General features: G+C 38.1%; 1 protein-coding gene across 1 annotated transcript in view; it reads left to right on the top strand.

Annotated features, from left to right (window-relative positions):
• Window positions 1–24577, top strand: part of LOC136874668 (dystrophin) — a 174470-nt gene that overhangs the window by 66864 nt on the left and 83029 nt on the right. The window contains exon 4 of the mRNA XM_067148302.2: window positions 11199–11442. Coding sequence (XP_067004403.2) covers window positions 11199–11442 — 244 coding nt within the window. The remainder of the gene's footprint in view (window positions 1–11198; window positions 11443–24577) is intronic.

Genomic DNA, 24577 nt, shown 5'->3' with positions numbered 1-24577 from the left:
ACCTGTCAAGTCAGAGAGTATACACTTCCTCTGATGAGTGAAGAATACTATTCGCTGCTAGATACTCTTTGATTCTCTGACCTTCCCCAGCTTCTGAATTTACTAAACAGATGGCAGAAAGTTTCTAATAACTTACATGCTGCTAAAAGAAAACAGTTTACGTACATACAGACGGGAAAGTATCAAGTCGACTAGCCATCTTTATGGCCATTAATAGAGTGCAGGGTCAAACTCTTGAAACGTGGCTAGTCTTCTTACCCAAACCAGTACTTGGCTACGGCCAATTGTACGTTGCATTATCTCAGGCAAGATCGTTTGAAAATGTTAAGATCCAGATACAGCCGAATGGTCGAAGCACACAGAACATTGTATGGAAACAACTGTTATAAACTAAAATACAAATGAATAAGTTATTATGTACGGGTATTAAATGTTCATAAAAGTATTGAAAAGGGCAGGCAAAACAATATGACTACGACAGGCATATCAAGACGAGTCATCTGACCTGTTAATAAGGAATGCTGCGGAGCAGCACGGGTTCACTGATTTTTTATTATTATTATTAACAATAATAATTTGAAATCAACCTCTTGACTAGATTTTAAAATTGGAATCAGTGCTCTTCAAGTTCTAGTGATTTATATAGAGTTATGAAGGCGTTATCTTTATCACTAGGCTATGTTCTTGGTATACCATATAGACATTCAGTATATTCAGAGTTCATGGCATGGGTATTTATTATTCTGGTTATGTGAAGGTTAGAGTAATGAAGGTTTCATCGGATCAAATGCTAGGACGAGAGGACAATACTGGATTCGAAACAAGGTACAAACATGACAGACTTTCTTATATTGTAAAACAAAATAAAAATCTTGGAAGTTTCAGAACACACTCGGAATCTTTGTAACTCTGACATATTGTTCATCCCGTATTATTCCAGATTTTCTCTCGTAGTTTGATATAAGTTTTGAACTATTGTCATCCTAACTTGTTCAGACATGCAGTGTGGAGAAGGGCAAATATGTGATGATTCAAACCCAGATTAGAAAATATAATTATGTCATATAGTGGTTGTGAAAGTCTGTTTTAGGTAGAAAATGAAATAAATTTCATTGTGGATCCGTATTGACAATTATGTTATATAAGTTGAAAAACTAGTATATTGGTTCAATCTAGTCAGAACCTATAAGTTTATATACAATTCGAAGTTGTAAAAACAGCATATTAAAGTAACAGGACATGTTTCGGCCACATTAGACCATCTTCAGCTGTCTAGAATTTACTTAAAATTAATATACCACATGTTACAAAACATGTATAAAATTCACACTCATCTATATATATAAAGTAACTTGTCCTGACTGACTGACTGACTGACTGACTGATTCATCATCGCCGAGCCAAAACTACTCGACATAAAGGAATGAAATTTTGAGGATATATTCATACTAAGATGTAGGTGCTCGCTAAGAGAGGATTTTTGGATATTCCGTCGCTAAGGGGTTGAAAATGGGGTGTGAAATTTTAAAATGAGTGTATCTATATCTCAAAACTTTAAAAGTTTACAGATGTGAAAATTGGTATTTAGAATCTTCTTTAAAAATAAGGAAACCCGTATTTTTTATTTTCAGAAAATCCCAATAGGATGGGTGACAGAGGGTGAAAAAGGGGTTAAATGCATTTTAATCAGGATATCGGTACTTATATCTCAGAAACCGCAGACATTACAGACCTGAAAATTGGAACTTTTGTTCGCTTTTAAAAATAAAGAAGCATGTACTTTTTTGTTTTTGGAAAATCCAATTAATGGGAGGGTGAAAAGGGGGGTGAATTTTTGAAATTAGTGCATCTATATCTCAAAACTTTTAAAGTTTACAGATGTAAAACTTGGTATTTAGAATGTTCATTAAAAATAAAGAAGCACGTATTTCTTTGTTTTCGGAAAATCCCAATAGGAGGGGTGAAAAGAGGTGAAAAACGGGTTGAATGCCTTTAAAGAGAATAGTTATATCTCAGAAACTGAAGATATTACAGACCTGAAAACTGGTGTTTGGGATCTCCTTTAAAAATAAAGAAACACGTTTTTTTTTTGGCTACGGAAAATCCAATTAATGGGGGTGAAAGGGGGGCGAATTTTTAAAATGGGTGTATCTATATCTCAAAACTTTTAAAGTTTATAGATGTAAAAATTAGTATTTAGGATCTCCTTTAAAAATAAAGAAACGTGTATTTTTTTGTTTTTGGAAAATCCCAATAGGAAGGGTGGAAAAGGGTGAAAAAGAGGTTGAATGCCTTTAATGAGGCTACTTACATTTCAGAACCTGAAGATATTACAGACCTGAAAATTGGTATTTGGCATCTACTTTAAAAATAAAGAAATAGGTATTTTTTTCGTTTTTGGAAAATCCAAATAATGGGGGGGTGAAAGGGGGGTGAATTTTTAAGATGAGTGTGTCTGCATCTTAAAACTTTAAACGTATACAGATGTAAAAATGGGTATTTAGAATCTCCTTTAAAAATAACGGAACACGTATCTTTTGTTTTCTGTAAATCCCAATAGGAGGGGTGTAAAAGGGTGAATAATGGGTTGAATGCCTTTAATGAGGAGACTTATATCTCAGAAACTGAAGATATTACAGAACTGAAAATTTGTATATGGGATCTCCTTTAAAAATAAAGAAACACGTATTTTTTTGTTTTTGGAAAATCCAGCTAATGGCGGTTAAACACGAGTGACAAATTGGGGTGAATTTTTTGAAAGACTATATCTACAGAATATGTGAGAAACGTAAAATGTTACAGACATAAAAAGTGGGTATTTGGAATCTCCTATAAATGTAAAGAAACACAGGTGATTTGTTTTTGAAAACTCCACTTAAGGGGAACTAAAATGGGGTGAAATTTCAAAATGAGAATTTCAACAGCATATCTCAAAAAACTTAACAAGTTACAGAAGTGAAAAATGGTATTTGTTATCTCTATTAAAAATAAATGTGTATTTTTAGTTTTCGGAAATACAACTTGAGCAGAGGAGGGGGGGTAAATGTGACTGAAAATGGTGTTGAATTATTTTAGTTAGGCTACTGATATCTCAAAAATGAAGATGTTACAGACGTGAAATTTGATATTTGGAATCTGCTTTAAAAGTAAAGAAACACGTATTTTCGGAAAATCCAATAAAGGGGGGGTTGAAAGATTTGGAAAATGAATTGACTTAATTGTATGAGAATACATCTAATAAAAATTAAAGTTGTTACAGGCGTGAAAATTGGTATTTGGATCTCCTTTAAAAACAAAGAAAAACGCGTTCTTGGGGGGTGGGATTGAAAAGGAGTTGAATTCCTTTCATGAGGACACATAAATCAAAAACTGAAGAAGTTATAGTCGTGATAATTGGTATTCAGAAGATCCTTTACTATTAAGGAAACAAGTATTTTTGCCAGAAAATTCACTTGGGGGGGGGGGGGAGGAGTGTGAAAGGAAGTGAAAAAAGTGAATTATTTTATTGGGATACTGACATCTCAAAACTGAAGGTAATAGTCGTAAATATTGGTGTTTGGAATCTCCTTTAAACATAAAGAAACACACCTTCTTTTATTATTTTTTTTGGGGGGGTGGTAAATAAACTTAACGGCGGTGGGGTGTAAAAGGAGGTGAGACCAATTGATTTTACTGTTCATAATGTACTCATAAGGAGCCTCTGTTGATCAGGCGGCAGCGCGCCGGCCTCTCACAGCTGGGTTCCGTGGTTCAAATCCCGGTCACTCCATGTGACATTCGTGCTGGACAAAACGGATGCGGGACAGGTTTTTCTCCGGATAATCCGGTTTTCCCTCATCATTCATTCCAGCAACACTGTCCAATATTTCATTTCATTTGTCATTCATCCATCATTGCCCCAGAGGAATACTTCGGCAGCCGGCATAATTCCTATTGTCGCCGCTATATGGGATTTATTCATTCCATTACTCACCCTATCGAATGACTGGAAATAATGACAATGGCAGCAGATGTAATTTACCGCCAAGTAGCGGTCTTGCATCTTGCTGTGGGGTCCAGAACGTAATAATAATCCTAATCATAATAATAATAATAATAATAATAATAATAATAATAATAATAATAATCATGTTCAAGTCAGTCGCCAAATGTGCGGACCGCGCTGGAAACGGGTTCTGGACGGGTAATGACTAAGAATTCAGTCCGGCCGCGGGTTCAGTATCGCCAAGGCACCCAAGACGACACCACGCCGAATCTCCTGAAGGATTTGATCCATATAAAAAATGCTTAAAGGAAAAGATAACAAAGATTTAGGGACCCAACTGACTGAGTGGAATACCCGGGCCTAGCCCGGTAAGTACGAAATCGATTGCTGGACAGAAAGATTGAAAAATGAGAGGAAACTTGCCGTAATCTATTAGAAAACGAGTCAGATCGCGAATATTGGCGGATTCTCTCAGAAAACGAGTCACATCGGGAATTTCGGCGGATTTTATATAAAACAATAAGCATTCAATTATAAATTTCAGTATAATACCGTAGCGAAGCACGGGTATCTTGCTAGTATGATATAAATTAAAATAAATGCATGTTGAATCATCGGATGATGAAGTCACTAGATGTAATGTGATGGAAGTCAAAACAGTTCTACGTAATAAATGACAATGATGTGATTAAGTTTCTTCTGTCCTTAAAATTCGTTTCATGAAAAAATAATGACAGTTGATTCAGAAAAGTTCTTGTTCCACTTAATATAAGAACTTCTAAAATGTTCCGAATTCACAAATATAGATCAAATTAATTTAATTCCAGCCAAACCACTGAGTGGAAATCAACTGCCTCCCGGTCATGTTGTGTGATATAAAATAACAATTCTGTGTTTGTGTCATATCATATCTGTACACTTATAGGTATTGATTAGGTGGAACCAGTATGGTAGTTTAACTAACATACTTAAATAAAAAAGTTTTGCCGGGCATAAAATATAAGATATGTCCTAAGAATGTGTAAATGTGTTGGTTAATAAATCAAGTAATAAAGCTTTTACCTGTATGTAAATATTAAAAATTTTCTTGACAAGTGTGTCATCAAACATTCTTTTCTTGGTGAAATAAAAAGCCACCACCCCCACCCCCGTTCTGACGAAGCTGGGATGCAGGAACAAGCAGGGACTAGTATTGATGAGGAGAGAGCTAATCTATTGTATTTGACGATTATGGTGCTTAAAGATATTGAGATTGTCGTTCTATTGTGTTTTCATGTTTGTCTTAGTCTCCTCTTCCTGTTCCTTCTCACACTGACCTCTCATTCTGTATATCCTGTTATATGTTCCTACTCATGCTCTCTTTTTACTAGAGCTATTTTTTTTTTTCAACCTCTGATCGGTCGCGAAATTAAAAACACAGTGAAAAGCCGATGAAGCCTTACGCATATGTGTTGTGCAGTGTTTCTAGTATGCCCGTCGACATAGTCATGTCACACTTGTCAGTTCTGAGCGCGCAGCGGACACGTAAACACGCCTAGAGAAATAGTCTCCCAAGTGTGAAGTGCGTGCTGTCATTCAATTTCTTCATGCTGAGGGGTGCAATGCAGTTTTCTCAAATCGTCTGATCCACTTGCTGAACAAGATCATCGGATGGCAGTCACTTCCATCCCTGACTGCCTGCATCATGAATGTCTGTATGTCCTGTTTCAAAGTTCCTGCACCATTGCTGCACTTCGCTGTCACTCATGAAAGTTTTACCGTACGCATTACTCATTTGTCAATGAATTTTGGCGCATTCCTCCCTTCAGCATGAAGAAATTGAACGACAGCACGCACTTCACACTTGGCGGGAGACTTTATTGCTCTAGGCATGTTTACATGCTCACTGTACGCTCAGAACTTACAAGTGTGATAGGCATACTAGAAACATTGCGCAACACACAAGCGTAGAGCTTCATCGGCTTCTCACTGTGGTTTTAATTTTATGACCGGTTGGAAGTTGAAAAAAAATAGCCCTGGTATATGACTTGATTTGTTCCTTTCCGTTACTTACATGTCTGCATTTACAATATGTAGGCCTATAAATCACAGCATAGTAATAAACAGCACAGTGTTAACTATTTATAAAATGTTGAAAAGCATTGATTCCAATTTTGAAATATAGTCATGAGAATAGCTTCAATTTATTACTTTTAACAACTGATATGTTCAGGGGCCATTAAATGTAGAAAGAAAAAGAAGTTCGCACTTCAGACATTACAGTATAATTGCCACTGAACCTCCAATTTTACATAGAATCCAAACTAAGGGACATAACTTTTAGAAAATCTCACATGCAATGATTAGGATTGCAAATTGTAGCCTGTATTATGAGAAATCAGCAATAAAATCACTCAATTATACAGTATTTTGCCCAATAATGAAGAGCGGTATCTTATTCCTGTCAAAGAATAAAGGTGTACATTAAGTGTGTGGGGGAGTATAAATGGAGAAAGAGAAATTATCAGCAATTGGAAACTAAATAGCTCAGGAATGTGTAGAGAAAAAGACTTGAACAAGGATGGCATTAGAGCCTAGAACAAATAAAAGGGACCTGTACAGACAGCTTGAGCTCGTGCAACTGGCTGTTTAGTTTATCTTGTTCCACAGTTACAGGACGGCAGTAATCTGCGAGTTCCATATCCTCAAAATAACCCAAGATTGTTCCATTTAGGAAGCATAATAGATAAGTGACTTCATCACTGGCTTCTTACCAGTGCATCCCAAGTTTGAATCCTGCCCAATGCACCCTACGGGTCAGGGTGACCACAGTATTTTTCCCAGCTAGTCAGTTACATATCTCAGGGTATTCATGCCTCCAGAAACATGGTTAATTTTTCTATGTTTTGGTTTAACGTGCGTTCAAAGAGAAAATAATGACACCATATGCGGTCCAGCATTACGTAATTCAACGCTCAGTAGTGGATTTCGCGTACGCAAACTTCAGTCAACCTTTCGACAAACACATCTGCATAACGAAAACCTTACTCACTAAGTATAACTACAGACTACCATTACAAATGAAAACTCATTCCATTCCATCAAAAATCAATCAAGAAACACATTTATTAAATTATCAAGACTTGCGAAGGAAATGGTTAATGTCAAATATTGCTCATGATCTTCCAATTGTCAACCTAATAAATAAATATTCTAATTCCTAAATCAAATATTCTAAGTCAGCGCTGGCTTATTCCTAAACTAAGTTTTCATATCTTAACATTCTGGGTCGCGTATTCCTGAAATGAATTGTTGCTTTGTTTCATCTTCCTATTAAAATTTACATCTGGTCATTTAAGTATACAGTATATCATAGTCTTCTCATCACGGTCAAAATTCGGTATATCAGTAAATTATTCCATCACTCACGGTGTTAATTATACACCCTCATCAAAAATACAATCATTACATTGTTCAAATTATCGTGGAAATGAACTGAATATGAATAGAAGTGTTCTGAATACTAATATCAGTGACCTAAGTTACATTGAAAATTATCTGAGTTCGTTGGTGCAGACTACAGTGAAGAAAATGAAATATTGAATGACGCACTAAGCTTCTCGGTCCAATTGCCACTTAAGTATGGCTCCTAGCTAATATTCGCTCTAATAATATTTCAGATTAACAAAGCATCGATGATATCCTACGTAAATCTCAAATAATTTCCCTACTCTAGCTATATAATTTCTTATGTAACGTATTCCAGTTCAATATGCACGTAGCCAATAAGCATTTTTTCATATATGGATGTGCAAGTGCCTACATTAAGATATTTCAACACTACGTTACCATACTAGTTACATCCTAGTTTGATCTTCCACGCCATTAACATTCATTCAGAATACGACACAGTCATGCATTCATATACCCATCACCGGTTGTTATAATAGTCAAACCACTTTCACACTTCATTAAAATATGCGTAATTTTATTGTCCATACCTTGCTATAGTTCCTCCCTGGGGCATACTTATATTCCGTAGTCGCTTTACTTGTGCTCCTATATCGCACATTATATATACGTTTTACTTCCTGTTAATCTGCGCAATAATACATTTAAAGTATCATATATACTTCATTATTTCATTACTAACCTTCGTTTCAACCCATATTTAATTCATTTAACATCTATAATTATCGCGTTTAACCTCCAATATTAATTAAACACAACGATACGTATCACTCCAATAGCGCAGAATTCGTTCCTCAAAACGCATTTTGTCATACAATTTAACATATAACCCCAAATTCAGTATCTATTTTTTTTCAATATAATAACACAGCAAAGAGTATGGTAATTTAACTTAACCAAGTCAAACATGCGTCCCTCTGTGACGTAAACTGGGTTTGACTGGTATTACATAATTCATGGATCTTTCTAACTAACCGGGATTCTATGAAACATATGTTACACTACGTCACACTTTTAAATCGTATTCTTACTTCCTTGGATAAGATGATATAGTAAATACGTTACCAATCTGTCACGAGATACCGTCTTACATATTTCACACTGCACTTTCTTGTATTCACTGCACACTTAATTATCTCACGTTTAGGCTATTCAGATCTATTGCACATACTGGTAATACTCTACATAAGAAATTATACTACTTAATACTATTACTTAGCTCGCCATTCAATATCTCGGGCCTTAGTTGCTCTTCGGTCTGGTCACAGGCCTTGGATTGAGAACTGGGCAGGTTCTCCATCACTGGTATCTTGGGTAGAGTGATCTCCTCCACACGGGTCGGGTGGTTTTAACTGCCAGGATGACATCTCCCTCCAGGTTGGTCTATGCCGATTTAGCAAGCCATTATCTGTTCAGGTCAGGAACACAGTAGACAATATCCATCGATACTGGAAAATGTGAATTCATCATGGTTCTGCGAAGTATATATATATTTTTATAATGATTGCCTCTTTATTTAGGCTATCGTTGCTATTATTTCCACTTAATATAGTTCAGTTTCAAGCTCTCGCAACTCAATCAACTTCTTGTTTCCGAACGATTTTGCGTCTAAGTATTTTGACGACCTTTTCGAAATTTCTGGATTTTATTTCTTCTTTACTGTATTTCAACATTTATCTCTTCATTTTTTTCAATATTACCAACCTCTGAGCTTAAAATTCACGTTAGATACTGCAAATCTTGCTTATTTTTTTAGAGCGATGTTCAGGAAGTCTTATCCTTACGAGGTCAATTTTTTAAGTCAGTTTTTATAATAATCCGATTGACCCTTCTTATTTTTTTAAAACAATTCTATCGATTCTACACCATTGTACACCGCCTTCATAGTGGTAGGTTTAAGTTAGTCATGGCCTTCTGACATATATAAGTATCGATATCCTATTACACATTTCTTTGCCTTGGCTGGCCTCTATCTTCCGTAGGCGCCATTTTGTAATACGTCCAGTAAATGCATCGGTACACCAACAAATGTTTGAAATCAAAAGTTACATTATTGTGGTTCAGATTCCGTGTAACACTGGAGGTTCCATGGCTTTGAACAGCTACATTAAAACAGGATGATTGCTTTCTTTTTTGTGAGATAGTGTATTGTCCATGTCTAGGTGTAACCTGGATTTAAGAACGATGAGCTAGTATATGATCTCGAAGTGTCTCGGTCCAGAAAAAGAATATGAGCAGGTAACCAGTTGTGAAATAGTCTTCAAAAGTAGTGTTGTTGGGGATTGTTACCAGTTTTAATTTCCAAATTTGGTCTTCTTGTCTCCTAGTCCTTATACACGGTGCACCACGGGAAACTGACAATTTCCAGAATGTAATTAAAGTACAAAAATATAATTTAAGTGTTTATTTATTGTTACAGAACTATAGGAAATAGAATGCCATTTAGTAAATATTACTCATTTTTTGAATGACCATTTGCACATGTTCTCTGCCATTTCTTCCACACTCCTCCACTCTGCTCTACAGGTTTCACATCACTGTTTGAACCATTTTGTTTGGTACAGCTGCAGTAGCTTCCTGTATTGTAACCTTGTCTGTTAACATTACTGTATTTGGTTTATTAACATACACTTGAGACTTAAGGTAGTCCCAGAGAAAGTAGTGGCACACTGACCAGTTTGGGAAACAAGCTGGCCATGGAACATTTCCTTGTCTGGAAATCAAATTACTTGGAAACATTTCTTGAACCACTGCCATAGGTGCTCTGGCAGTATGGGCTATTGCTCCATCTTATTGGAACCATACCATCTGGAGGTCTGTTTCACGATTCAGTTCTGGAGCAAGGAAGTTCCTTAACATTGCAGTGTACCAGGCAGATGTCACCATCACGAATTGATCATTCTCTTCAAATAAATACGGGCTTATGATCCCAAAACATGCCACTCTACACCAGACGGTTACATGGGAATTGGTTAGAGGTTACTTTTTGAAACAGTGGGGTTTGAATGAGATGGTAATACCAATTTTTGTCTGCTCACTACACCACATAACAGGACGTTGTCATAGTTCAACAAGTTAAGGAAGTTCTCAGAGACTGCCATACAATTTGCTTCTGTGTCACACACATTTAGCTCTTGGACTTCTATTATTTTATTTTCATGGAAGTTCAACTCCTTGTGTAGAATACTGCTATGGGATAAATGGACAACGGCAGGTTTCCTGGTTGAATGCTCAAGGGTCCTTACCATTGCCAGCCTCACTCTTTTAATGTTTGGTGGGATTCTCACAGTGCACACGGGACTTGGTGGTTATGTTTTTGCTGCAGAAGCAGTTGATCTTCAGTTCTGTACCCACAATTTAATTGTACTCTGGCTAGGAATGGGACCATGATGTTGGAATATAGAAATGACTACAGAATATTTGTTGCATTGCCACAGACTCACTGTTTAAAAAAAAAAGTTTTCCACTATGAAAGCACGGGTGAACAGTAGTTCACCACTCCATAATCACAACAATGGCAACCATTATGCAAGCACACAGTGTCCACTTGCATCCTAAATGTCTGCATTACCAACCTATTCTTGTTTATAATTTGTCATGTTCCTGTTGTCCACCCTGTATAATTACATTATAGTAGTATAACTGAGTTATTCTCATTTATTGTGATATCTTATTCTGCTTTCTTTTAAATATTTGCTTCCCCTTCTAAATTAACTGTTAATTTGTTTTCTTATCCGCTTTCATTTTTATTTCATATATACAGGAAATCAGCAGGCATGCTTCAGGTTATTTCAGCGAAAGTCACCTTAGTTGTTCTCAGTTCTGCTAAATTGCAAGAAAAGTACCAGTATTATTTTCATCAATTAGCAGATCATAACAATTGTATATCAAGGAAAAAGATCAAACTTCTGTTGTCAAATTTAGTTAAGATAACTGAATTTTTAAATGAAGCTCCTTCATTTGGTGAAGCTTTAGTTTCTGCTACAGTAGAAAGCTGCATTGAGAAGGTAAGTAAATTCTGGTGTGCTTTTGTTGTATTAATTTTGGTTGGAATGAAAACTAGTCCAAATAGTTTGGTATAGGATTTGAAGTTATTGATGTACTCTTCCACCTATTCGTGCATCTGACTTTTTAGACTGTAATGAAGGATCACATGATATAGTTTGGGTAGTAGTAAAATCTTCAGGAAATCAAGGCTTGAATACTAATAGTAAAAAATACTTTCATAAATTGGTAGTTAACATGGATTTTCTAAACTTATTTATAGAAGACAATCTTGGAAGATTGGTGCTCTTATTTATAGTTATAGCACTGATTGAACTGACAGGTGGCAACATTTCCTTCCTTCAATTTTGAAGGACACCTTGAAGTCTATCACTTTGTTAGTGCCTTAATTATGGTACCACGAAGCATAATGCAAATCTCTTGCCTTCACATGTAATTTCCAAACATCAGTCTTTAGTATGAAGATTGAATCATTTCATATGTACAACCTACATTTTGACTGTGTCTTTGTCTGCAGAGATTAAAATGATTTAAATGCTTTGATAGAAGAAACCTTTATTACCTGTCATCCTTGTAAGCCTGGTTGATTCCTGGTACTGCTTGAGATGTTACCTTAATCCTTGAATTAAATTTCTTTGTGTTGTCTCTACTACTCGTATTTTAAATGTGGATTTCTATGTTATATGACCCGCATTACTCTTTCACGATTTTGTAGATACCACTTGCTCTTAAATGATGTATTTAGGCTATAAACATTTAGAGCAAGCTTTACTGGAGCAAATAAAAGCAATATGTGCAACTTAAGACAGATTATTTTATATTTTTTTTATTATTATTATTATTATTATTATTATCACATAACAATTGGTTTTGTCAGTAATTTCACTGAACAAATTATTGGTAAAAAAAAAACACTTGAAAAATTCAGTCTCTGGTTTCACACCTTGCAGTGGTTTGTAGCCTGAAACTGCTGTAAACGACGATTTCTCGAAATCGGGATCTCTTGCTTTATAAATTGCGCGAGCAGTCAGCATCAACCACATATTGGGTTGGTATACAAGCCATCGCCGGTTCATTTGTAGGCACCATCACAAATTCTATTAGATATATTCATTAGCGTACAAGGAAGGAGTAGAAGTGCGAAAATACTGTGGTTTTGTACAATTACCTGACATATTCAATATTGAACTGTACACTGTATAAGACTAGGAGAGCATATGGCGACCATGTTTGTTTACTATCGCTTTCATGCACATAAAATGATGGAAGTTCTAGACCGGGGTAGCCATCTCACCATCAGATAGCTCCTCAGTTTGTAATCGCGTAGGCTGAGTGGACCTCGAACCAATCCTCAGAACCAGGCAAAAATTTCTAATCTGACCGGGAATTGAACCAGGCCATCTGGGTGAGAGGCAGGCATGCTATAGTTAGACCGTGGGGAAGATCATTATTCATTAGCTAATAGCAAACTCTTGTTCTTGCAATGAAATATATAGGCTGTATGTTATGGACGGGATGAGTCCTGTAAGATAGTAAATGTAATCATTTTGCTGCATTACGTGCAGATGAATGAAGATCTACTCTCTGAAGTGACTTACGTGGACTGACTTGCAGTCTTGCCTGTGTATCTTCTAACCTCTTCTGTGTGAGAGCTGTTATCCTTTGCTGTTTTTTCTTATTAGTTATGGAATCAGTACTATGCCACTTGTGAACTAGTTGTTACATGTAACCAGGAAACTGTTCATGGAATTTTTGAAGGTACCTATTACTGTAGCTGGTTTCTTCTTGTGCAAATAACACTCGGCCAAAAATATTATCTGCGCTGTAGAGTACTTAACCATTGTGATAATAAACTCATAACCGGGCGAGTTGGCCGTGCGGTTAGAGTTGCGCAGCTGCGCTCTTGCATCTGGGAGATAGTGGGTTTGAATCCCACTGTCAGCAGCCGTGAAGATGGTTTTCCATGGTTTCCCATTTTCACACCAGGCAATGCTGGGGCTGTACCTTAAGGCCACAGCCGCTTCCTTCCCACTCCTAGGCCTTCCCTATCCCATCGTCGCCATAAGACCTATCTGTGTCGGTGCAACGTTAAGCAATTAGCACCAAAAAAAAAACCTTTCAACACACCTTAACCCGTGAGTGGTCGCTGTACGAAATTTTCTCTCACATTATTTTTTAATAGTGATATTACTTCAGTGATAAAAGGGGGGTGACTGTTCCCTCTTCTAGCTGAGTTTATAACTGTCGTGAGTGGAGCGGTTCACATTTGAAGGGTAAGCACCCCTTCCCCTAGTCATAACAAAGGTTCCTATGTGTCCGTGCACGCTGTGTGAGAGTTTCTCTTATTGCGCGACGAATGACGTAGGTAAAAAATTAAATAATTGAAAGAGGTTCAACCTATTCAATACATAGGAAAGAAATGTAGTGATTACATTTTTATTTAATAGTAAATATAAATGGGACCGGTTTCGACCCTAGTCCAGCCATAAAAACATGTAAAACAATGCATATGAAAAAGAAAAAGAAAAAGATTAATTAAACTCTGGATCGGTATAAGATGAAACAGTACGTAATATTAAGAATGGTAGTATGGCACACGCAATGATAGGCGAAGTCTCACAAGTCTCACAAGTCACTTATATATGTCATTTCAATACAAGAACTTACTGATTTCCATGATTATAATTTTTACAACACCCCATTTATACTTTATTCTTTGTTAAAAACCTCTTAGTATGTATATTCCTTGTATTATTAACTATTACCATAATAACATCTCATTTCACTTGTTATTCTTTAAAATAACATTTTCTTAGGATTTCGCCAAAAGTGATCTTTGCTCCAATACGGCTGATGATGACCCCTAGATGGGTCGAAACTAGTACCGTGTAATTTATAATTTTGTGAATATATTTTAGTATTGAAAAGGTGGAAACGTTTACGTTGTTATTATTATTACTTATATATTAGACCTGCATCTGGCGAGCCGAATTTGTCCTCGGCCACTCCCGGCACTAAAAGCCTTAAGGCATTTCATTTATCTAAAATATATAAGGTAGAACTTGTGTTTCATTTCAGTAGTAAATTTCAGCCTTACGCCCCACAAAACTGAAAAATGTCATGTTCATTTTAATGTGAGAGAAAGTCTCACGTGCGACCACTCAAGTTACATTTCAGCTACCGACCACTCGCGGGTTAAAACTCCAACTAGGGAACTGCTAGATTATCTTTCAAGATTTATCATGCCAAGCTCGACACTAGCCATATGGCGGTCACTTGGGGATTCCCACGGCCTGTAAGCAGAAGTTTGAAGTCTTAAATTATACTCCCTATAGCTCGAGTAAAACTGCTATACTGAAAGACAAAGTGCTGTTTGCAAATTGAAGCAAGCAAGTAAAGTTGTTTTGAAACAAAGATCGGAGTCCAACAAGGAAGTCTTCTATCACCACTTCTCTTCATTACTATAATGGATGAGGTCATAAAAGCAGTGAAAAAGGATAAGACAACAAATGCACTTGTATTTACTGATGATGTTAAGATACGCTATGAAGCGAAACAAGCAGAATTTCAAGCTAAACTGGATCTTTGGCAAGAATGGGGATGATCATCAACCAAACTAAAACAGTTGGCTTAGTGATTTGAAATCATTGAGCAGTCCACTTGTGAGTGAAAAATGAAGTAGATATGAGTCGTCCAGTTACAAAACCCGTTATGTCCATTATTTTCCCAAAATGAGTTATCACCACCATTGTATGCAGCTCATCGAAATACACAATCCAGTGATGTAATATGTAAGCAAAGTCCAATTATTCCATATGTTTAAGGGTGACAAATAACAGAACTGCTGCAGAAGTCTTTATGTCCACCGTGTGTTATGCAGCAAAGCACGTTACGTCCCTTGTAAGAGGATCATACTTACACAAAATCAGGCAATTGTGTGATAAGAGGTGAAGTAAACTATAACTGGTTGTGGTGAAGCAAAAAGCATATTGAAGCGTGGGAAACCCTTTTCTGCTATTGTGCCAGTACCAGTGGAGAAAGGGGTTCCTCTTACGAAAGACAAGCTCAACGACCTGAACACATTGCTGATCAAACATTACGGGAAAGAGTGGATAAGAAACGATGACCTCACGTTCTACAAGGCACTGTTTGACCAGCGGCAAACTTTAAACAGTTAAATGCCAGAATATGACACTGATGAGGGAGATTTTGTCGATGACTGTAACGGATTGCTAATAAAACTGTACAAAATGTTAAAGAACTTATAAAACATTTTGAATGAATGATCATTTCTTGATGTAATCAAATCAAAGAGCGGGGATCAGATATCAAAACATTATATCCTAACCTTAAAATTATTTCCATTCATGCTATTTTCATAGTGTAATACTTTCAAAACATGTTCACCATAAACCTGCACACACTATACCATATACTGCTGCACATATCTTTTATCTCCACAAAACTGCTGTATAACTCTTTATGTCCAAATGTTTTTTGCAAAAAAAAAACATGGGTTCTGCAAGTTATATTTTGTGGAGATTTTGCGGTATGACGAAGATGAACGCTTTCTGTTTAATTACGAAGTTTCAACCCCCTATCTTTGTTGCATAACAAATGACAGTTTTTTGCGCTTCCTGAAAAATTTGTTTGTCTGCACATAACGGGTTTTGCAGCTGGACGACTCATATCATTAATAACCTCCCCTGTGATCCATGTGATCTTGTCGCAATGGAGAGGCTTGTGCATCCCAATGAAGTGGATAGTCAAACCGTAGGTGCAACCATATCGGAGGGGTATCTGTCAAGAGACCAGATTAACTAATGGTTCATCAAAATGGGAGTAGCAGCCTTTCGGAAATTACTAGGGCGGCAGTCTGGATGATTGACTAATATGGCCTTCTGATAAAACATGGCTTAGCTCTGGTGATACTGTTACACAGCTGAAAGCAAAGGGAAACTACAGCCGTAACTAACTCTGAGGACATGCAACTCTTTCTGTATGAATGAATGATGTACTGGTGATGGCTATTTCCTGGGTAAAATATTCCAGAGGTAAAATAGTCTCCCATTCAGATATTGGGGCGGGGACTACACAGGAGGGGGCAATTGTCAGGAAGATGAACACGGACATTCTCTAAGTCGGAGCGTGGAATGTTAGAAGTTTGAATAGTTGTCATAGGTTAGAGAATATGAAGAAGGAAATGGAAAGACTGAAGTTAAATGTAGTTGGTACAAGTATGTCGACAGGAAGAGCAGGATTTTTGGTTGGGCAACTACAGAATTATCAACTCAACATCAAACTGGGGAAATGCAGGAGTTGGTTAAATAATGAATAAGAAAATAGAGTAAGCTACTATGACCAGTATATTGATAGGATTGTTGTTGTCCAGATAGACACCAAGCCATTGCCCAGTGCAGGTCTATATGCTTACTAGTTCAGCAGATGAGGAAGAAATCAAAAGAATATATGGAGAGATAGAAGATTACATACAATATGTAAAAGAACATGAGAATCTAATAAATTGTGATGGGTGACTGGAATGCAATGGTAGGTCAAGGAAGAACAGGTGATGCTGAAGGAGAATTTGGACTGGGGCGAAGGAGTGAAAGATGAAGTTGACTAGTTGAATTCTGCGCTGATCATAATTTAGTCACCGGGCAAGTTGGCCGTGCGCTGAGCTTGCCTCCGGGAGATAGTGGGTTCAAATCCCACTGTTGGCAGCCCTGGAGATGGTTTTCCATAGTTTCTCATTTTCACGCCAGGCAAATGCTGGAGCGTGCCTTAATTAAGGCCACGGCCACTTCCTTCCCACTCCTAAGCCTTACCTATCTCATCGTTGCCATAAGATCTATCTGTGTCGGTGTGACGTAAAGCAAATTCTAATTCTCATCATTTAGTTTTTGCTAATACTTAGTTCAGACTCCTCAAACGACAGCTGTACATGTGCACAAGACCTGGAGACACTGGGAGGTATCAAATAGACTTCATTACAATTGGGCAGAGATTCAGAAACCAGGTGTTGGATTGTAAGACTTTCCCAAGAGCACGCGTGGACTCCGAAAAAAACGTGGTGTTCATGAAATGTCATTTGAAGTTGAAGAAATTGAGGAAAGGAAGAAATACAAGAAGATGGGATCTAGATAAGCTGAAAGAGAAGAGTGTGAGGGATTATTTCAAGGAACATGTTGCACAAGGACTAAATGAAACGTCTGAAGGAAACACAGTAGATGAAGAGTGGACAGTCGTGAAGAATGTAATCGGTAGGGCTGCTGAAGAAAAGTTAGGAAGAAAGGTAAGATCAAATAAGTAATCAGTAGAAAACTCAGAAGATATTATACCTGACTGATGAACGGCAAAAATACAAGAATAAAAAAAAAAAAAAAATGAGGAGTGCGGAAGGGAATACAGGTGATTTAAAGAATGAAGTAGATGTCAAGTCATGTCAACTAAGGAGGAATGGCTGAAAGAGAAGTGCAAGGATGTTGAAGGTTGTATTGTTGTAGGATAGGTTGATGCTGCATACAGAAAAATCAAGGAAACCTTTGGAGAAAGGAAAACTAGGAGAGTGAGTATTAGGAGTTCAGATGAAAAACCAGTTCCTGGGAAAGAACTCGAGGCAGAAAGATGGCAGGAACATATTAAACAGTAGTATCACGGGAAAGAAGTAGATGACAACATTTTGGAACAAAAGAAGCTGTTAATGCTGGTGAAGCGGGAGGCCCAATTTTCAGGTCGGAATTTGACAAAGCTTTGAGAGACCTAAATAGGGTCAAGGCACCTGGAATTGATGACATACCCTCAGAATTACTGACTGCCTTAGAAGAAACCAGCCTGGAGAGATTATTCCATTTAGTGTGTAAGATGTATGATATAGGAGAAGTGCGATACAATTTTAGACAGAATGTTGGTATACCTATTTCAAAGAAATCAGGTGCTGACAAGTATGAAAATTACTGCACTGTTGATTTAGTATCTAATACTTGCAAAATTTTAACATGTATTATTTACAAAAGAATCGAAAGACAAGTTGAAATTGAGCTGGGGGAAGATCAATTAAATGTAGGAACACGTGAAGCAATCCTGACTTTACGTCTGATGTTGATCTTGGAGGATTGAATTGCATTCATACTGTAGATCTAGAAAAGGCATTCCATAATGTTGAGTGAATCAGACTATTTCAGATTCTGATGGTGATCGGGATCAGGTACAGAAAAAGAAGAATTATCTACAATCTCTCTAAAAATCAGTCTGCAGTGATAAGAATCGAAGGCTATGAAAAAGAAGCAGCAATCCAGAAAGGAGTGAGGCAAGGCCTCAGTTTGTCCACTCTCCGTTATGTAGAACAGTCGATAAAGGAAACCAAAGAGAAATTTGGAAAAGGAATCAAAATCCAAGACGAGAAAATCAAAACTGAAAATTGCCGATGATATTGTTATTTTATCTCAGTCTACAAAAGATCTGGATAAATTGCTGAATGGTATGGACACCGTCTTGATGAAAATAAATCCAAAACAAAGTTAACGGTTAATTTTTGAGGGAAGTGTAGTCAGTAAAAACGGTAGGGGTAGACCAAGGTATGAATATGACAATCGCATGTAGGATGTAGTAGTTACGTAGAAATGAAAATGATAGCACAGGATAGGGTGGCAGGAAGAGCTACATCAAACCAGTCTATGGACTGATGACGCAGACAACATACTTGATGTGATGTCATCGGTGATTCTATGAATTAGCGCTCTCCCAAGTTGTCCTGTTCCACACTGCCTGTTTTAGTTGTTCTGGGGTGAGGGTTGTGCCTGTTTTAATTGGGTCTAACCAACGAGTCCTCTGGTGACCTTGTCTTCTTGTACCGCTGATCATTTCTAGTATGATCGTTTTTTCCGCTGCATCTGATCGCATAACATGGCCAACACCAGAGCTCAAAAGCGTCGATCTTCCTTTTATCTGCCTCCATCAGTGTCCAGCTCTCATCCATACATGAACAGTGGGAATATAATCGCATTGACTAATCTATACTTGGTAGCCAAACTGATATCTCTGCTCTTCCAGATCGGGGACATAGTCATCATAGCGTTACGTCCAAGTGAAAGCCGTCTTTTGATATCAGGACGGCAGTCTCGACTCTGACTGATTTTGGCTCCTCAGAAGATGAAATCCTGCACACTATCTGTTCCCCATTTAGCTTTAGAAAACTGTGCCACGCTCATCCGTAGTCATAACTTTGGTCTTTTTTAATATTGAGATAGAGGCTCCTTTTTTCACTTTTATCATTGAGGCAGGAAATTAAAAGCTTTAGATCTTCTTCTGTTTCTGCCAGCAAGGTTGTATCATCAACATATCTCAAATTGTTTGTAGTTCTTCCTCCAATCTTCACACCAATGTAGAGTTCCTCTAAATTTAACTTCCGCATAATTATTTCTGCATACAGATTCGAAAGGAATGGTGAAAGAATGCAGCCTTGACAGACACCTTTTTTCAGTTTTAAACCATTCATTGTCGCCATATAGTGTGCGGACTGCTGCCTTTTGTTCTGTATAAAGCGAACGTATCAACTAGTCGGATGTAAGGGTACCCCCAATTCCAACATGGCTTCCCATAGTCTGTCATGCTTGACACAGTCAAAGGCTTTTCTGTAGTCAATAAAACACATGTAGACTGTGCTCTGGTATTCATGTGCTTTCTCAATGATCCACCGCAGATTAGCAATATGATCGCTGGTGCCATGACCTCGACGGAAACCAGCTTGAACATCAGGTAACTGAGCTTCAATGATGGGTGCAAGATGTTTCTGTGTGATTTTTAGAAGAACTTTCCTAGCGTGTGGAATTAAAGCTACAGTACGATAATTAGAGCAGTCACTGACATCTCCTTTCTTAGGCAATGGGGTGAAGATTGATCTTTTCCATCCCCTTGGCCAGGTGGTAGTTTGCCATATCTTCTGGCACAAAGCAGTGATAGCTGCCAAAGGGACTGGCTTTAGCAGTTCAGCTGAGATACAATCAAAACCAGGAGCTGGTAACTGTTTCAGTGCCCATTCCACTTCTTCCTGCAGTATATCTGGTTCTAATTCATACGGTTCAATGCCACATGGTGGAACAACTTTACCATTGTGGGAATATAGCTGTTCAGTATACTCACGCCATCTGTTCTTAATACTTTGTTGTGCAGTCAAGATCTTCCCATCCTTGCACCTTATTGCTCCTTTATGAGCACTAAAAGGAGTTTGAACTTTCTTGACCTGCATGAAAAGGTTCCAGGTGTGATCCTTCTTGGAGTCCTCTTCTAATTGGCGGCATTGCTGATTCCAGTGTATTTCCTTGTCTTTCCTTGCAGCTCATTGAAAATCCGCATTCAGCTGTCTAACAAGATCTCTATTACCATTAGCCTTGGCTGATCTCCTTTGGTCTGTGATCTGTATGGTATACGCAGAGAGCCATTTGTAACGCTTCTCTGGTTTATTGTTCAGTATGTGTTCTTGTGCTGTTGAAGTAATGATGGACTCTATTTCTTGCCATAGCTCATCAGGATGCTTTTCGTCAGTATCAAGCAATTCAAATCTGTTCTTAAGCTCAGTTGAGTATGAAGTTCGGACCTTAGAGACATCATACTTTTTGGGAGGAGCAAGCTTCTTAATTTTGCAAAATTTAACTTTAATTAGGGAGCTTAATTTCTTCTGAAATACCATAAACCAAGAAATAGGCTATAGAATACAAGCTGCATCAAAATTCTACCACCGGGCGAGTTGGCTGTGCGGTTAGGGGCGCGCAGCTGTGAGCTTGCATCCGGGAGATAGTGGGTTCAAATCCCACTGTTGGCAGCCCTGAAGATGGTTTTCCGTGATTTCCCATTTTCACACCAGGCAAATGCTGGGGCTGTACCTTAATTAAGGCCACGGCCACTTCCTTCCAACTCCTAGGCCTTTCCTATTCCATCGTTGCCATAAGACCTATCTGTGTAGGTGCAACGTAAAGCCAATAGCAAAAAAAATTCTACCCTCCATTCAACTACTTTGGGATGACTAATTTCCTGAAGGTGGATGGGGGACGCAGACGAAGAATACACCTGCGGTATCCCGTGCCTGTCGTAAGGGACGACCCTGGGATGATTGTATTAGAACCATGAAACTACTTGTGATTACTACCATCACGTGGGAAAACCATGGGTCACCTTTACTTGCGAGTACTACCACTATGTTAGGTACACAATAGGTTTGTGATTAGTAGCAGCAGAGAGTGGTTCACTGTGGGTTTCCAGTACCTGTGATTAGTACCATTGTGAGAATCACCACGGGTCTGTGCATTGCCTGTGATTAGTACCACTATATGAGCGACACTGTGGGTCTGCGTTGCCTGTGATTAGTATCCACTATATGAGGAACACCACGGGAATAGCGGCGCCCATGATTAGTACACCTAGGTGAGGTGCACCATGGGTTTGCGCTGTCTATGAGTGGCGCCATTATGAGAGAAACACCATAGGCCTGCGTTACCTGTGCGGCATACAATACTTGTGAGTAGTACCATAATGTGTGAAACACAGTGAGTCTACGCTATTTTTGATTAGTACCAAATCAAAAATAAACCGCACAGAACTTAACGCCCTTGAAAGGGCTTTGGCCTGCTCAGCGACCGCTGCTCAGCCCGAAGGCCTGCAGATTACAAGGGGCCATGTGGTCAGCATGACGTATCCTCTCGGTTGTTATTCTGGGCTTTCGAGACCGGGGTCGCCATCTCAGCGTCATATAGCTCCTCAATTCTAATCATGTAGGCTAAGTGGACCTCGAACCAGCCCTCAGGCCAAGAGAAAAATCCCTGACCTGGCTGGGAATCGAACCCGGGGCCTCCGGGTGAGAGGTAGGCACACTACTCCTACACCACGGGGCCGGCTTTGATTAGCACCGCAACATGACAAATACCATGGTTCTACTTTACTAGTCATAAGTAGCATTATGAGGGGCCGTTGACCTGGATTTTGGACCCCTTTAGATAACAAGCAACCTCGATTCAGGATTGTGCTTTAGAAACAGTCCCTTGGTCAGTAATACTATTGTTTCTGATAGTTTCTGGGCCGGATCCAATGATTGTTTTAAATTCATATCCATCCATTCATTTTTCATCACATTTTTTATTCTGGTCAGTGGATGATTTTTTTAAAATTGTCATTACATTTTGTACCATTAGGGGATGATGACCTAGATGTTAGGCCCCCTTAAAGAACAAACATCGTCATCATATCCAAAAGTTTCCAAACTCTCACTGTACAAAACCCGTCTTGCACCAATTCTAACATACGGACTGGAAGCAGCCATGTTGACTATACATGAAAAAAGTTGCCTAGAAGCCACTGAAATGAAGTCCCTTCATTCTTGTCTCCAACAAGGAAAGAAAAAGTACTGAGCAAGTTGGCCATGCAGTTAGGGGCGCACAGCTGTGAGCTTGCATTTTCACAACAGGCAAATGCTGCGGTTTTACCTTAATTAAGGCCACAATTGCTTCATTTTCACTCCTATACCATCGTTGCCATAAGACGTAAAGAAACTTGAAGCCAATTGGAAAAAAAAAAGTAAGGAATGAAAATATACGGCAACAACTTGGATTGGAGTCTGTTGGAAACCTTAGAATTAAGTATACTATGAAAGGAATGTTCCTGGTAAGAGGCCCAGGGGAGAGAGATCTTGTGATGATAGGAAAAAGCGAATTTTCAAAGATTTTGGAGAACTTGATATAAATTGGCAGCAAATAGTTGAATGTCAGCTGTGGACGGACAGGATAAAATGGAAGTGGCTTGTAAACACCCGCATCCGGCTTGCTGGAGTGGAGAATTGATGTGGTGACCACCACCACCATCCCCATCCCCTCAGAATTACTGCCTGACTTAGTAGAAACCAGCATGGCAAGGTTGTTCAGTTCAGCGTGCAAGATGTATGCTGGTTTAGGAGTACAGTCGGATTTTAAAAACTATGTTATAGCTATTTCCAAGAAAGTAGGCGCTGTCAAGTATGAAGTCTACCACATGTTTAATTTAGTATATCATGCTTGCAAAATTTTAACACTTATTGTTGACAGAAGAATCGAGAGACAAGTTGGAACTGAGTTCAGATAAGTTCAGTTTGGCTTTATAAGGAATGTAGGAACATGCAAAGCAACATTGACTTTACAACTGAACTTAGAGGATCGAATTACGGATGGCAAGCCCACATACATTGCATTCTTAGATCTAGAAGTGGTCGACAATGTGTATTAAACCGATTGTGTGAAATTCTGAAGGAGAACAGGATAAAATAACAAGAAAGAAGGATTATCTGCAATTTGTACAAAAGTCAGTCTGCAGTGATAAGAATTGAGGGCTATGAAAAAGAAGCAGCAGTCCAGAAAGAAGTGACGCAGGGTGGGAATGTGCTTTCTCTCCTTTTCAATGTTTAGGCTAAATAGAACTGGTGGTAAAGGAAATAGTGGAATTAGGAAAAGGAAATGCAATTCAAGGTGAGGAAAATCAAAACTCAGAGATTGGCCAATAATAATATCTGAGACTGTAAAAGATCTGGGGAAATTGGAGACAGTCTTGGAAAAGGAGTATAAGAAAATGTATCCAAAACAAAAGTAATGAAATGCAGTCGACGAGATCAGGTAATGCAGGAAGTGTTAGATTAGGAAATTAAGTCTTAAAAGACAATTTCAGACATTGATATACAAATTTGAAAGATGTTTTTTGAGAACTTTTGTCTGGAGCGTAACATTTTGTGGAAATGAAGCATGTATCTATTAACTTGACCATTATGGCCAACTAATGGTGCATATTAACTTAATTATAACAAGTAATTGTGTCCAGGTTCTGCCTAGTCAATACAGTTCAGAATGTATTATTATTTAAACTATCATTTACTAATATATACACTTATATACAAACACAAGTACATGTAGATGTTGATTCCCATATGGAATCTGAAATATTTGTTCCAAATGAGTAAATTTATAATACCAATACAAATGGTCCATTATTGGACATTATAAATTTTCCAGCTAACTCATTCCAGGTTGCCAGCGTTTTGCCCCCGTGTGCTAGGCTGGGCTCGTCAGTTGGTACCTAGCACACCTACCAAGACGCATGACTAGTGCATACTGTGGAGGCCACTAC

The sequence above is a fragment of the Anabrus simplex genome, chromosome 5 (assembly GCF_040414725.1).
Source record: "Anabrus simplex isolate iqAnaSimp1 chromosome 5, ASM4041472v1, whole genome shotgun sequence".
Lineage (NCBI taxonomy): Eukaryota > Metazoa > Arthropoda > Insecta > Orthoptera > Tettigoniidae > Anabrus > Anabrus simplex.
Note: the sequence above shows the minus strand (reverse complement) of the source record. Positions and strands in the feature narration are given on the sequence as shown.